This window comes from Eucyclogobius newberryi, unplaced genomic scaffold (assembly GCF_026437365.1).
Source record: "Eucyclogobius newberryi isolate DKJ021-1_F unplaced genomic scaffold, fEucNew1.0.hap1 SCAF_7, whole genome shotgun sequence".
In the NCBI taxonomy this organism is placed as follows: domain Eukaryota; kingdom Metazoa; phylum Chordata; class Actinopteri; order Gobiiformes; family Gobiidae; genus Eucyclogobius; species Eucyclogobius newberryi.
In genome coordinates this window covers 18398724-18414725 of record NW_027316389.1, presented here as the reverse complement: position 1 = coordinate 18414725, position 16002 = coordinate 18398724, and the positions used below count along the sequence as shown (strand labels likewise).

Sequence of the window (16002 nt, the reverse complement as noted above, 5' to 3'; positions counted from 1 at the left end):
CAGAGTGTAATACTTTTGGAATGAGTCAATTATCCCAAAAAACAAGGGAGATATTCACGTTTTAAGAGTGTCAAAATGAGGCAAAAGTGTCTACGCATTTAAGCCAAAAAGCTGTGACCTCTGACCTCTGCTGGCCAGTGGTCAGTACTGCTGCTGTCACCTGTGTGTACACAACCACCACGGAAACACTCTGGATTCATGCATCTAACCACATCATATTTTCTGATAATATCATATTATGTCAAAAAGTGGTTTCATTAAATGCTGATATTCCAATAAATGTATTAATTAAGGTCATATATCTGAACTTTCTTGGCACGTGTTTTCACCACCTGTATAATTTCGTACAGTTAAGGCAAGACCTGGTTTATCCAAGCGATGGCAGAGTGCTCATCCAAGGAAGAATACTGTTGTTGTGCCCTTGGGCAAGACACTTAACCCGCTTTCCCCCCGAGGGTACGTGAACTCTAGTGTGTGAATGGGATGTAAAGTAGAAAAATGCCTGTCTGTTGTCGTGTTGTCATGGTTGTCCCTATTTGCGGCGTGCGTGGCTCGGGTGTAAAGGGTCGAACAAATTGCGCAGGACAAAGTGGAACAAACCCATATTTATTTGTCGTGCGCCGATATCTCCCGCGCTGTAAATTACCCGTCGCCGCCGCTTCTTGTCACGCCTGAATCTAAGCATGTTCAAATAACACACTTAAATTCAATTCACTCACTTCACCTGACAGCGCGTTTTATTTTCGGCTGTTTACTCTGCCTCCTCTCAGCGACTTCTAAGCAAAAATCGGCCTTCAGTCTCGGAGATGAAGAGAAATAAAGCCGCTTTCATGTCGTTTTATATGACAAATGGGAAAAAAGGCCGGGGGGAGGAGATGACAGCGTTGTGGCGCGCTCCGTTTCTCTGCAGAAAACGTCGAAAAGTCAAAGCAACGCTCTCGCAAAACATCAGAACTGAGCGTGCGAGACCTGCGTGCGCGAGGCTCCAAAGGTCAAAGGGTAACGTGTAAAACAAAAGGCTTTTTAAAGAAGGAAAAAAGTGCAACATTTTCAATAGAAACATGATATTACTTGTACTTTAAAACGGTCTACTCAGGAGTCTGTCCATCCAGATTGTCCACAGTAGTTTTGAGCCTGAAAACATAGGCTGAATAAATATAATATATGCATAATTTATGACATCCGGGTCCAATTTTACCTTCTTTTTAGTGTTTGTTCTGTAAGTTTTTTGGACAGGGCAATAGTGACAATGCAGCAGTGAATCGACTAATTGTAACGAGGCTACTATAGAAAATAATTGTAGTCGTGTAATTGTTTGATAATTGTTCTTGTTATATCGAGCAAATGACTCTAAAACACACATGAAAATACCTTTTTTTATAAGATAAGATATGATAAGATAAGATATTCCTTTATTGTCCACACATGGGGAAATTTCATTGTTGCAACACAGGTAGATACAGAGGAAAGGACAGATAACTTATAGGAAGTTTAAAAAACACTCTTGATAGAAGAACTCTTTTATTAATCTAACAAAACTCTTGTAAAAACACTCTTATAACAAAGACAGCGGAATTATTAAATCAAGAAAGTAAAGAATCAACACAATCTGATTTTTATATAGAACACACTTTATTCATAAATAATCTCTGTTCAGTCACCACAATTTCAACTTTTATTTGGTCAATAAAGCATTTAAAAAGTCTTAACATACAATAGAAAATACTTTCACGTGTCGACTAATCAATGAAATATCTACCGTATTTTCCTGACAATAAGTCGCATCTTTTTTCATAGTTTTGGCCAGGGTGCGACTTATACTTTTTTGTTTTGTTTTTGTTTTTCAGACTTCCTATAAGTGATCTGTTCTTCTGTATCTACCTCTGTATCTACCTGTGTTGCACCAATGAAATTTCCCCATGTGGGACAATAAAGGAATATCTTATATCTTACTTATATTTATACTTATATACATATACGTAGGAGTATAAGTCGCTGGTGCGACTTATACTCCGGTGTAACTTATAGTCCTGAAAATACGGTATTGTTATTGTAGCTATACAGGACAATAAAAGCACAATTGTTTTTACGTTTGTTTCTTGTTTTAAAAAAATAAAAAATCCCCAGTTTCCTCAGCTCCTGTGGCAGATCTGGCAACACTCGAGGCAGAACTCCAGGAACTCCACTGGCTCGCAGCACTGGACCACGACCGACTGACAGTGTGTGTGACAGCTCTGCTCCTCCTCCTCCTCCTCCGTGACGTCCCGTACCGAGGAGGAGGAGGAGGAGCAGCAGCACCCCTCCCCGCACCCGAAACAGAGGGCGGAGAACCCCGAGGAGCACAGGTCCAACAGGCCGAGGAGCAGAGCCGAGCAGTGGCAGAAGAGGCACGACAGCAGCAAGTCCAAACACACGTCTGAGGGACAAAATGTGGACAAAGATGACAAAAACAATGGACAAAATGGGACGATGATCTGATTCTTCATTTTCCTGATGCTGCTCCCTTATTCTCTATTTTTACTCATTTACTTGCCTTATGTTCTCCCTGTTTCAGCTTGTTTTTTGGGCTTTTTTCTGTTGTTATTGTGTTGTTGCTTTGTTTTTGTTGTTCTATGTTCCAATAAAAAGATTTTCCGCTATGGGTCCTTTCCTCTTAAATTGGCACTTTTCTGTCAATATTTTTAGGCCGATTTTGGGGCTGATTTCAATAATTTTCCCCGTAATAAATGATTTAGAATGAGTACTAACTTAAAGGCGGTATGGACGATTTTTGGGTGATTTGAGAACGCAGGTGGAAGTGCACATGCCACTCCCCGTGTGGACTGATACAACACACACGTGCGTTTGTTTATTAGCGCAACGGAGCGCAGCGCATCTCTCGTCTCCCGTAGATTTCTGTCCACTTCTGCGTCAGCTCGAACTGTCTTTCTCCGTCTTCATTTTGCCCCGTACACTGAGGGAACTATATTATGATAGATCCATGCGCTTAGGCACGCGGAAACGTGGGGACGAGCCTGACGCGGCTGCAGGTGAGCGGTAGGTGCGTTTTATGATTGATACGTGACAGGACAAATGATTTATCCACGCCACGAAGAAATATGATACAAAATTTGCTGAAAAAAATCGTCCATACCACCTTTAAATACTGTCTATGCTTTCAGCTGCTCTTCATAATCAGCGTGGGCCTTCGCAAATTGTTTCCATTCTACCGTATTTTCCGGACTATAAGTCGCACCGGGGTATAAGTCGCACGAGCCAAAAAATGCATATTTGAGAATAAAAAAAACATATAAGTTGCACTGGAGTATGAAATGCGGTTGCAAGTGTGAAAATAACAAATAATATCACATATAAGTCCCTCTGGAGTATAAGTATATAAGTATTAAATCGCATCCTGGCCAAAACTATGAAAAAAGGTGCGACTTATTTTGCGCAGTGATATTTGCATTGTGGTAATAAAAAGCTTTATGTCTTTCCTTTTAACAGCCCGTTATACTGTATGGACGAACCAATATCCGTCTATCTCTACGATTTATTATAATATTTTCTATAAAACCCCATCATCATTCCACAGTCAAGCCAAGTTACAGGTCAGATTTGTGGAGAGGCGACCCCGCTCACGCTTGGAATAATGCAGTGTTTTTTAGCCATACAACGCGTGTAATTGAGTGTAAAATCAAGGAGTTCAATGCCGTACCGTGGAACATTCAAGGCAAAACTATTTCCCTTTTAACTTGGAGGGTCCGCCACCTCCTAACCTGTTTTTTTTTGGACCTCTATAAATTCAGATTCCAGTCTCAATGGATCCTGGATGTGTTTAAAATAAGCACTCACAGGATCACAGAGCACAGAATCCTACTTTTAATACATAAAGCTGCAAATCTATTCGCAATAGCAGTACTTCAGTCAAAAAAGTTGCAATTTTTTGTTTTTGTGTTGTTTTTTCTAAAATTGTGCATCCCAAGTTTAAAATGTCAATGCAGATGTTTGGACATGGTTTGAAGTGCGTATGACAGGTTTTTTATTTTATTTTTTATGATGTTCTCATTTTGACTTTAATGTTGATGTATGAGTCAAGAAGCTATTTGCGGAAAAAAGTTGAAAAATCTGTAGAAAATTACAGGAAGTGACATCACACCAGGGACACTAGTTCCATCCAAAGTTTATGCAGATTTTACACAAAAAAAAGTCTACTGACCCTCTAAAGTAAAAGTAATTCACCGTAATAAAGGTGCTCTCGTGTATTTTTATTTGACAAAAAAAAAGTCCTTGTGTGATATCATCGATTACAAACAGGAAATAACATTATAAACTTAAAAAAAATGATTTTCTGGTTTAAAATGTGTTTAATTTCTAGCAAATTTTTAAATGTATTTATCTTAACTGCATTTTAATCCAATGAGTGGTCCATCCTGTCATATACAGGCAATTTAAGGCTAATATCTCATATATATATATATATATATATATATATATATATATATCATATATAATTAATGGGCCTATCCACAAGATAGGCCCATTAATCAGAGACCTTCTTCCTGAGATGTGACCTGTAACACAAATATGGCGACAAATACCTGTGTTTGTTTCACTATAACGAGATCTGAGCTTCCATCTCTCTCATGATGAAAACACTGTCAAAAAAACGCTTCAAACGCCGGATTAACAACGCGATTAACCCTAAATTAACCTCCCGCACCGCGCGTTTATTTGCGGTGCCGAAACCTAACAGAGCTTTGTCGTGTTGATCAAATGCAACGGTGTTTACTTAATCACGGCGTGTTCGTTCCTCGGGGAGCTTAAAAAGGTCCGCCGAGGCAAACAATGACGAAACAACATCTGGGGACGACGCTGTCAAGGCGATAATTGCACCGAATTAGTCGCACATGAAATTGCATACATTAACCCCGGTGCGATGCTAAAGTGCGCGCGTTACAATCGTGAGCGCCGCCTTGTTTTTTTCCCGGGTTTTTCATCCTCGCGTGGGACGGAAGCGTGTGGCGAGCGCATGCAAATGGGGCCGTTTTATCCTGTTTACTCCAAGAAAGTAAACGAAGGAAACGGCACTATCCCCCGGGGAGTGGGGTCCGGTGTATTCCGCCACCCACCCCCCGGTGCACATAACATATGCTAATGCCTTTGCGGTAGATGAAAACGGCGTTATTATTATGATATGATGCGTCTGTTTTTTATTTTCACGCCCAACTTCACAGGGATAACAACACGGACGCAGTGGTAAACAAGAAGCGGTCCTCACGCTTTGATCAAACTAGAACAAAAGTGCACGTTCAAAGTCTCCCCCCGATGGAAACTTTACAGAGACTGATTCACTTTCATTTGTGTTTGTTTTTACTTTTTATTTGGTCCGAACGACGACGCCGTGTTATACTGACCGTGGTTTGACAAAGAGCTGGAGAACAGGTCACAAGTTTGTCGTGAAACTGTCAAGAGCAGATGTTTGTGCCCAGTAATTAATTACCGTATTTTCCTGACTATAAGTTACACCTGTTTTCATGGTTTTGGCCGGGGTGCAACTTATACTTATAGTTATACTTATATACTTATACTTATACTCCGGAGAGACTTTTATGTGATATTATTTGTTATTTTCACACCGCATTTCATACTCCAGTGCAACTTATGTATGTATTTTCCTCTCTATTATGCATTTTTTTGGCTTCTTATACTCCGGCGACTTTATACTCCAAAATACGGTACTTCTACAAACCATAAAGTTAAACATCAGCCGTCGCAGTCAGCACAAGTTAAAGTGGGGTTATTTTTCACTAAAGTGTCAGTTATTCAACACTTTAAAGATGAGATTGTTGTTGGTCGGAAGCACTTTAAGATATGAGACTAATGTGGTACATTTGTGGAGCCGATTCCAAACAAGTAATGATAAGGTTAATTTGTAGATTGCTATTTTGGAAATGGATTTTAAAAAACTGTAAATAGAGTTATATATATAGAGCGAGAGAGTTGAAGTAACCGAACAAATTCAGAAATTGTAACCATATGGTCACTCTTGATGCTTTGTTCTTTACATTACAAAATTATTGAATGTGTTTTTTTTGTTTTTCTTTTGTAACGAGTCACTATTTTTCCAGTGTATTTTCCCTTTTATTTGATCTTTCATTGCTAACATGTTATGATGCCTTGTGGGTCCTGGAGCAGCACCTTTGTCCTCAAATAACAATCATAACTACACCTTAATTAGCCTTAATCAATCATGAACACTGATTTAATTCATAATGAGCAAATCATTTTCTTAAGGGATTAGTATTTAGTAGTTGCGTAGTTGTAATTATTTTTGATAAACTATTTGTTCATTGTGAATTACGGTACATCTTTGTTATTAGGGCTTTTAATGTTGTAGTTACTGTTTATGAGCGTTACCAAACGTATTACCATTAATATTCTGTTTTATAATAGAGGACTTGGCACGAAAATAACGTTCAATTAGCAGTGTAACTCGGAAAACTCGCTGCTTTGGTTTGAGGGAGCACATGTGTGGACATGTGTAGACACGCCGCTCAATGGGACAAGGATCTATGGGTTTTGGCTCTATCCCTCGACTGAAAAAGTGCTTCAAAAGGAGTTTTAATTGAGACTGCCTTAGCTTCCCTTACATCCTGCCATATTACAGTTGTATGAGTATGACAGGTTTTTCTTTATTTGGTGTGTTTATATCTGTTGTACATATGAATTATGTTTCACACCAATCAAGTAGGTTTTTGTAGAGAAAACGTAGAAAAATGACAGAAAGTGACATCACACTAGGAACACTCATTCCAATCCAAGTTTATGCATAATTTAAACAAAGAAACTACTTTTCTTATGCTCTAAACATCCATTCAACAAAATGAAGCTGCTTCTCATTGTTTTTATTTGTTGAATAAAAGAAATTGTGACATTAAATGAGTTTTTGCCCAGTGTTTTGCTGGGTAATTTCCTAATGTAATGTCATCAGAAAGTAAAATTACAAACCTTAAAATGTGCATTTCTGAGAGATTTTTTTAAATAATGTTTTAGCTAAATTAACCACCCGACCTACATTTATATTTAATTATTTCAATACACTCTCTTGTCAAGGTGAATCAAACTGAAAAATGTGTGACCTCTGGCTTTATAGACTAAGGTAAACGTACCACCGGGTGTGTCATCAGCAGGTTGGTCCAGAGTGGCCTTGCTGCCTCCTTTGCTCCGACTCTTCTGGCTGGTCCTGCTGTGGACAGACAGGCTGGAGCCCCCTGGTCCTCTCAGCTTCTGGGACTCTGGGATCTGCCGGCCACACTGGGGACAGCCAGGCCTCGTCTGGGACCTGGACTGGATTCTCTGGGGTCTCAATGGTCCCTCTGCAGCGGCCGGGACGGCAGCAGGTACAGGCTGGGCTGGAGACGAGGGCGCCAAGGAGTGAGTAAGTCATGGAATGTAAGTTTTGGCATGTTTCCAAAAGAGGGATTTATTTATTTTTATTTTTTTTTTATTTAGATTTAGTTAAAATAATCACAACATCAAATTATTTTTTTTCTGCAAACAGTTGCCAAAAATAGCCAACATTGTGCATAAATAGTCAGCCTTTGTCGCAATTTTAAACGCAGAAGACACTGTATAAATGGTTAAATGGATCTCCAAATAAGATCCATTTATATCTATTCCTTACTTAACACTGAGAGATTCTCTTTGCTAATGCTAACTAAAGTTTGCTAACTAATTCTCTCATGAGTGCGTAGCTATATGCTCCCAGTGCATGTGTTTTTATTTGATAGGAAATGGTCCATTGTCCAAAGGTACCTATGTTCCCCGGGGAGCTGCTGGGGAACATAGTAGATACCAAAAACAGGCCTTTATCAAACTAACTTAGCTGGTTGATTATAGAAAACAGCTTAAAAATCCATTGGCTATATAACTTACAATAAAATGATGAAAATTAGTAATAGTGACAATAACCTTATGCATAACCACTTGCCCACTACCAGTTAACCTTGTGGTCGTTTTAAAAGCCACTGAACATGAAACTTGGTCTTTATCATAATAATCCCCCTGTATAATGTCTTATCTGAGCCGTCATCACATTGAACTCACAGTTGATGAGGTCAGGGTCGATGGCATTTCCTCCACAAACAGGGACAGGCTGAGGAAGTCGCTCTGGCTTTAAACTCGAGCTCCCTTTAATCAAAAGAAATGTGCACTCACATTGATAAACAGACCACATCACAACTCTTTTTGTCTATAGTATCCCCTAACATTACATTAATCCCAAATACATTCATTTACTGCAGTAGAGAATGTCAGTTATTACTGTATTTTCTTGTTTTAATTATATTGATGTCCAAAACATCCTCCAAAACATTCTTAAGTCAAATACTGTTCATATTTATCATCTTTTTGAAATGTGAAGCTATTCCAAGTAAGCCCAGGAGTCCCCGTACCCCTGGTTGGGAAACACTGATTTAAGCTAGTTCAGATAAAGCTTGTTTAGGATATGACTCTTAAACACTGATATGCATTAATGCTACGAATGCTCACCTCTCAATAAAGAAGCACATTCATTTTATCATTTTATTTTTATTTATACATTAATTTTAAGCTAATTCTTTATTTAACTACAGGCTATAAATATATTTATTTACCACTGACTAATAAACCAGCATGTAAGTATATATTTGACTATTTCTGTTTTTCAAAATAAAGACGCTCTATAATATTGCATATGCATGTCTACTCGGTACGGATTTTGTGCTTTTAAGAAAAACCGTGCCAGCCAAAAAATGCATAATAGAGAAGAAAAAAACACATATGAGTTGCACTGGAGTATAAAATGCGGTTGCAAGTGTGAAAATAACAAATAATAAATAAATAAATAAAATAATCACATATAAGTCGCTCCGGAGTATAAGTATATAAGTATTAATATAAGTTTAAGTCTTTGTGATTTGAATGCATTTTTCCTGCTGTGAAGCACTTTGAATTGCCTTGTGTATGAAATGTGCTCTACAAATAAACTTGCCTTGCCTTGCCTAAGTCGCACCCCGGCCAAAACTTTGAAAAACGGTGCGACTTATAGTCCAGAAAATACGGTACATCTTTGCAAAATGAGACTCTAAACTATGACATTGAAATGAATTAGACTTCTTGGACTTGCCTTCAGTTTGGCCGATCTCCGCCCTCAGCCCGTGTGCCGGGAAACCTCGTCCTGGCACCATCTCTCAATCTCATATTCGTTACCTCGTTACCCAGGCGTTTCCAGTCACTCCTCTCTCTCTCCCTCTCTCTCTCTCTCCCTCTCTCCCTTTCTCTCTCTCATCGCCCCGGGACAGTGCACGGACACGGCGGCCGGGAAACCTCCGCCCCGCGACGCCCGTCCTCCTGAGTCACCGCTCTGCTGACCGCGCGCCGGACCTGGCTGCGTTGTTGTTGTTGTTGTTGTTGTTGTTGTTGTTTTATGGCGGTTGGCATCCGAGTGTTGCATTACCGCCAGACTTTATTCCTCAGACTTGTTGTTGTTGTTCAGACCATATGACTCCTGACACCTGGCTGCGTTGCGTCGTCCGGTGACTAAAATACCCCCGTGTCCCTCCCTCTTAAGAATGCCCCCCTGACACAGCACAGACACATGCCCCATCAGCGTGTGAGGGGAAGAGCGACGCACGCGGCCGCCGGCTTTAAAGGCACCGACAGTCTTTGAGGGGGGAATGAATGTGACAGAGAGCGCCACATCACATTTTGTATTTGTATTTGTATTTTTTTTATTTAGTTTTTTATTTTTTTATTTATTTTTATTTATTATGCAATTGCAAATATTTGACTGCCAATTCCAATCATTTGTCACAAGCACAATAGCAATAGTCTCATGATTGTGAGTAATTCATACATTTGGAGGAGCATTGATGAAACAGAGGAGGGAAAATCATTATTATTTTTTCTCTTTCTTTTTTTTTCATTTTGAATAATTTTCTGAGCGTCAGTTTGAAACTAGGAGATTTTAACCTCCCGAGTGACACACGCAACGCCACACAAAACACTTGAATCACACAACACACACACAGCACATACAACACTTGAATCACACACAACACACACACACACACACACACACACACACACACACACAGCACATACAACTCTTGAATCACACACACACACACAGCACATACAACTCCTGAATCACAACACACACACAGCACATACAACTCTTGAATCACACACAACACACACAACACATACAACTCTTGAATCACACACACACACAGCACATACAACTCTTGAATCACACACAACACACACAACACATACAACTCTTGAATCACACACACACACACATAGCACATACAACTCCTGAATCACAACACACACACAGCACATACAACTCTTGAATCACACACAACACACACAACACATACAACTCTTGAATCACACACAACACACACAGCACAAACAACACTTGAATCACATACAACACACACACAACACATACAACACTTGAATCACACACAACACACACACACACACACACAGCACATACAACTCCTGAATCACACACACACACACAGCACATACAACTCTTGAATCACACACAACACACACAACACATACAACTCTTGAATCACACACAACACACACAGCACAAACAACACTTGAATCACATACAACACACACACAACACATACAACACTTGAATCACACACAACACACACACACACACACAGCACATACAACTCCTGAATCACAACACACACACAACACATACAACACTTGAATCACACACAACACACACACACACACACAGCACATACAACTCCTGAATCACACACACACACACAGCACATACAACTCTTGAATCACAACACACACACAGCACATACAACTCTTGAATCACACACACACACACAGCACATACAACTCTTGAATCACAACACACACACAGCACATACAACTCTTGAATCACACACAACACACACAAGACAGAAAATAGGTTATAGACTATAGAGTAATTGAAAACAAAGCTGTTATTCAAGTTGCAAAGTTACAGGTAACAGCAGTTATTAAGCAGTAAAGTTGACTAGATTCTTGTCCATTCAAAATGTTTTGGGTCTCAATCTGTGTCAGTCCCTGTCGGTCCGTGTCGGTCCCTGTCGGTCCGTGTCGGTCCCTGTCGGTCCGTGTCGGTCCCTGTCGGTCCGTGTCGGTCCCTGTCGGTCCGTGTCGGTCCCTGTCGGTCCGTGTCGGTCAGTGTCGGTCAGTGTCAGTCCCTGTCGGTCCGTGTCGGTCAGTGTCGGTCCGTGTCAGTCCCTGTCTGTCTCTGTCGGTCCCTGTCGGTCCCTGTCGGTTCTTCTCGGTCTGTGTCGATCTGTGTCGGTCCGTGTCGGTCCCTGTCGGTCTGTCTCGGTCCGTGTCGGTCCCTGTTGGTCCGTGTCGGTCCCTGTCGGTTTGTGTCGGTCCGTGTTGGTCCCTGTTGGTCCGTGTCGGTCCCTGTCGGTTTGTGTCGGTCCGTGTTGGTCCCTGTCGGTCTGTCTCGGTCCGTGTCGGTCCCTGTTGGTCCGTGTCGGTCCCTGTCGGTTTGTGTCGGTCCGTGTTGGTCCCTGTTGGTCCGTGTCGGTCCCTGTCGGTTTGTGTCGGTCCGTGTTGGTCCCTGTCGGTCCGTGTCGGTCCCTGTTGGTCCGTGTCGGTCCCTGTCGGTTTGTGTCGGTCCGTGTTGGTCCCTGTCGGTCCGTGTCGGTCCCTGTCGGTTCTTCTCGGTCTGTGTCGGTCTCTGTCGGTCTGTGGGCTGCATGAGCTTCTGCAGGTGACGCCTCGTTTAGATCTATTTTATCCCTTATTTACACCAGCAGCAGTCTTTTGTTGTAGACCTGGTTTAGGTATTAAAGCAACTTTGCAATTATTTATTGAACATAGAGTTTTTGACAATTCTACACACTGTAACTGATTATAATACCCACTAAAAACTATATAAAGCATGTGATTGTCATTGAGGTCAACATTACTAATAAAATGCATAGATAATCAACGAATTTACATTAAAAAAAAGAAATGTAATGTAATTCTTATAATAGCTGATAATAAGGTAGAATTATTGTATCAGAGAACATGATTTCTGCAGTTCAGACATACTGCGATACAAAGGAACTACTCGAACCATTAAATGACAATGAAACTGCTCTTTATTTTGCGATTTGATCTCCTTGTTTGCCTCGCCGCAGACAGGAGGCCCTCTTTTACACACTGTTGACTGTCAAAATATCCACTTGAAGAGAGAACACGCCGTAAAGTACACTTCACTTCAAAGCCGAGCGTAAATGACTCGCGGGCTGATGTCGCCGAGCTCCGCGCCAAACTCGCTCGGTAAACAAGACAATCAGCAGAAGGCGTCGTCTAATGGCCTGACAGCGAATCAAAGCACGCCACCGGAGGCAGAGCTAAAGTCGTTATCAGCCGCGACAATGGCTGACATTAGTCAAAACAAGCATGGAGGAACTGGGCCCTTTGTTCTGCGTTTGAGAGAGACGCCCGAAGTAAGAGATCCACTTTGGGCTGTCTGTCAGAGCAGCCTGAGCTCGTGCCGGCGCTTTTAAAAATATTTATTTGTGAGAGTAAGAGTTGTATTTACATATACGGGAGACGGGGCAATGTGCGCTTTTTATTCCCGCAATCCATGGATTTCAGAATGAGAAGAAATAGCGCAAGGACAAGTTGAAAAAGGGGCTGAAAACACACAGTTGCTCTTCTTTCTGCTCCTTCTCAGTTCGTATACTGATATTAAATATTTTTGGGGATTTTTTTTTAAATCAAAGAACATGTAAAAACATGACTAAAGAGAAATCAGGATAAAAAAATAAAATAAATAATAATCAAATAAACAATACACATTAAATAAATACAAATAAAAGCATAAGACATCTAACAAATACCGTATTTTCCGGACTATAAGTTGCACCAGCCAAAAAATGCATAATGGAGAAGAAAAAAACATATGTAAGTTGCACTGGAGTATGAAATGCAGTTGCAAGTGTGAAAATAACAAATAATATCACATATAAGTCGCTCCGGAGTATAAGTATATAAGTTTAAATATAAGTATAAGTCGCACCCCGGCCAAAACTATGAAAAAAGGTGCGAGTTATAGTCCGGAAAATACGGTAAAAGGAAAAATTATCAATTTTTTTTTTATCATGGCCTAGAGAACCTTAAAAAAAAAAAGTCCCATTTTGCCCAAAGTCTGTCAAATTTGATAATTTTCAATTGAAGACTGATAATGTATTATGTCTGTTATGAGTGAAATAAACAAATAAATACAAAAATTATCAGAAATTAGGACTTCTACCACAGTGATTAACAATAACTATGTGACTATTAAAATAGCAGTTGACTATTTTCATTTGAACTATTTGGACTTTAGAGAGTCTAAAACACATGGCCAAAGACGTTTTTTACAAAGATTCGGCATTATCAAATCAAAATGTGACAAAAAAGAAGAAACAATATTTAATTTTCATAGATATTACACATTATTTCAAAGTATTCTCTCACTAAAAGCCTTCAGTTATTATGTATCTATCTGGTTGCAAATGCATATAGAACAATTAATATTTGACTGGTCGTCCTAATAGATTATACTTGAATATTTCCAAAACAACTACCGTATTTTCCGGACTATAAGTCGCACCTTTTTTCATAGTTTTGGCCGGGGTGCGACTTATACTTATATTTATACTTATATACTTATACTTATACTCTGGAGCGACTTATATGTGATATCATTTGTTATTTTCACACTTGCAACAGCATTTCATACTCTAGTGCAACTTACATATGTTTTTTTCTTCTCTATTATGCATTTTTTGGCTGGTGCGACTTATACTCCAGTGCAACTTATAGTCCGGAAAATACGGTACTGAGATATTGTTGTTTTTTTTCAATAGCTCCCACCTCTAATAATATAATCTACATACAACTAAATCTCCATTGGGTCTGTATAGGTCTGTAAAGCTTCTATTTACACCTGAAACATTCACCAAAACCGTGTTCAGTTTGAGTGGAAAGTTTTAATTGTGTCCATCGCTTGGTAACAATAGCAAAGTCACTCCAAATCATATTTTCCAGACCTACTTCTGTATCAGTTAAAACAGTGTCCTTCCTTTTCCTTCTGCAAATAGATGTCATAATAACAGGATCGGTGATTGTTCATTTCAGCCTCTTCATTGTCCCACATGGAAACAGGAATATCGTTTATAAAAGTGTAGGTTTAGGGTCCCGGCAGTTGACAGGGTTTTGGAGGCCTGGGATAAGAAGCCTTACATGAACATAAATATAATATCAACAATATAATATACCGTATTTTTCGGACTATAAGTCGCACCAGCCAAAAAATGCATAATAGAGAAGAAAAAAACATATATAAGTTGCACTGGAGTATGAAATGCAGTTGCAAGTGTGAAAATAACAAATAATATCACATATAAGTCGCTCCGGAGTATAAGTATATAAGTATAAATATAAGTACAAGTCGCACCCCGGCCAAAACTATGAAAAAAGGTGCGACTTATAGTTCAGAAAATATGTTAACATTTCTCCTAGGAGCGTGACCCGACCAAACTGGCTGCGAATACAACCAGGTTTCACAAACGATTCTCTTCCATTTAGTGTCATTATTTAAGTCACCTCTAATGAGATCAGTCAAACAAACAAACAAACAAACAAAACTTTTACTAACTACAATATACACAATTTCTATGATTAGACCAAATACAATACATTTTTTGATTTATTTGAGTTCAAACACAACTCTGAATGTGTTTTAATGCCATTTATTGTGACTTTTACATACAATGCAATGACACAAGTAAGAGAAGTACAATAAACGATTGATCTTTCTTTTATCTACACAGTCAGAAGTCTATGAACGCTGGGGTTCCTGAATGAAAGGAGGACGTTACCAGCAGCTCTAACGTGTCTCACACAACTCAAAGACAGGACGATGCAGGAGACAATAAACCTCTTATACACGTGAACAAAACATATGGCTTTTCTTCATACACGATACACTTAGTTCATGTGCACATTTTATGGAACCAATGTAGGCTTAACTCGGTACATATCATATTTGAACATAACACACTGTATGTCACTGTCAGATCACTGTAGGTCAACAAAGGAGTCGTCCATTTCAGTCGTGTGGAAATGTATTTCCGACAACAGGGAATTTGGATCTGTGGAACTGAGGCACCTGGAGATAAAGCATATCATAAATGGGAATGACAAGATTATTTGGTTTATTGAAGTTTTCTCGTGGAAAGTCTGTCACCGACTTTTCTCATGAATTTGTTGTTCCTTTACCTGGAATATTCCACAGTATAAACATAGCTTTATTTGATTTATTCAATTTCAGGTGTTTTTCTTGCCAAATACTGCTTGTTTCCATGGGTGGTTTTATTTCATCCCTTCTGTACTGAAACACTGAATGTTTCCTTCACACATGGAACACTCAGGAGGAGTCATAGCACCGTAGTTACGTACATAACTCTCATTTTACAGGTTTCTGATGCGCCACCTAAAAATTCTCCGTATAATATTAATCTATTGACAATTACTTCCAAAAAGTATACATATAAATACACATATCTTGCACCCGCTGAAGCCCCACATGAACAAACAACATTATAACTGACAATGGATCATTTTAATGTTTTAAAAATCATATATTTAACTCACTCTTGAACTTGTGCAGTTGGGTCTTGGTTTATTTTCTCCAATGCGCTTCCTAATTTTCTATTTGAGAATCCATGTTTCAGTCTTGCAGCTTCAGCCAGTGCCGTCTAAAATCAAATGAAATGTTGCATTCAGTGAGACATTTGTTTATTCATAGACGTGCTTTTGTGTATTGTAAAATAAAGTAAGTGCAGGCCTCACCTGCAGGCTGGAGGTCATATGAGCCCCAAATCCATTTTTTGTCACTGATGTACTGCAAAGTTAATAAAATACACAATTTTGCTTTACAACTAG

The 16002-nt window shown here is 39.5% G+C and overlaps 1 protein-coding gene and 1 long non-coding RNA gene across 2 annotated transcripts; both read right to left on the bottom strand.

Annotated features, from left to right (window-relative positions):
- Window positions 1–1683: 1683 nt before the first annotated feature.
- Window positions 1684–9524, bottom strand: LOC140349173 (uncharacterized). The gene is made up of 4 exons (XM_072435414.1): window positions 9145–9524; window positions 8089–8168; window positions 7152–7394; window positions 1684–2416 (listed from the first exon to the last, which is right to left on the bottom strand). Exons 1-4 carry the CDS (start codon window positions 9207–9209, stop codon window positions 2133–2135), a joined length of 672 nt encoding a protein of 223 aa, XP_072291515.1. The 5' UTR covers window positions 9210–9524; the 3' UTR covers window positions 1684–2132.
- Window positions 9525–15122: 5598 nt separating this feature from the next.
- On the bottom strand, window positions 15123–15963 carry LOC140348729 (uncharacterized). The gene is made up of 3 exons (XR_011924511.1): window positions 15910–15963; window positions 15712–15815; window positions 15123–15226 (listed from the first exon to the last, which is right to left on the bottom strand). It is a non-coding gene; the product is annotated as an uncharacterized lncRNA (long non-coding RNA).
- Between the last annotated feature and the right edge of the window lie 39 nt (window positions 15964–16002).

What these genes read in the sequence shown, in the direction of transcription:
- LOC140349173 (XM_072435414.1), bottom strand. Translation starts at nt 9,209, where the DNA reads ATGGTGCCAGGACGAGGTTTCCCGGCACACGGGCTGAGGGCGGAGATC. An exon ending in CGACCCTGACCTCATCAACT is followed by an intron (nt 7,395 to 8,088) that starts GTGAGTTCAATG and finishes CCTCGTCTCCAG; the next exon opens with CCCAGCCTGTACCTGCTGCC. An exon ending in TGCTGATGACACACCCGGTG is followed by an intron (nt 2,417 to 7,151) that starts GTACGTTTACCT and finishes TTTGTCCCTCAG; the next exon opens with ACGTGTGTTTGGACTTGCTG.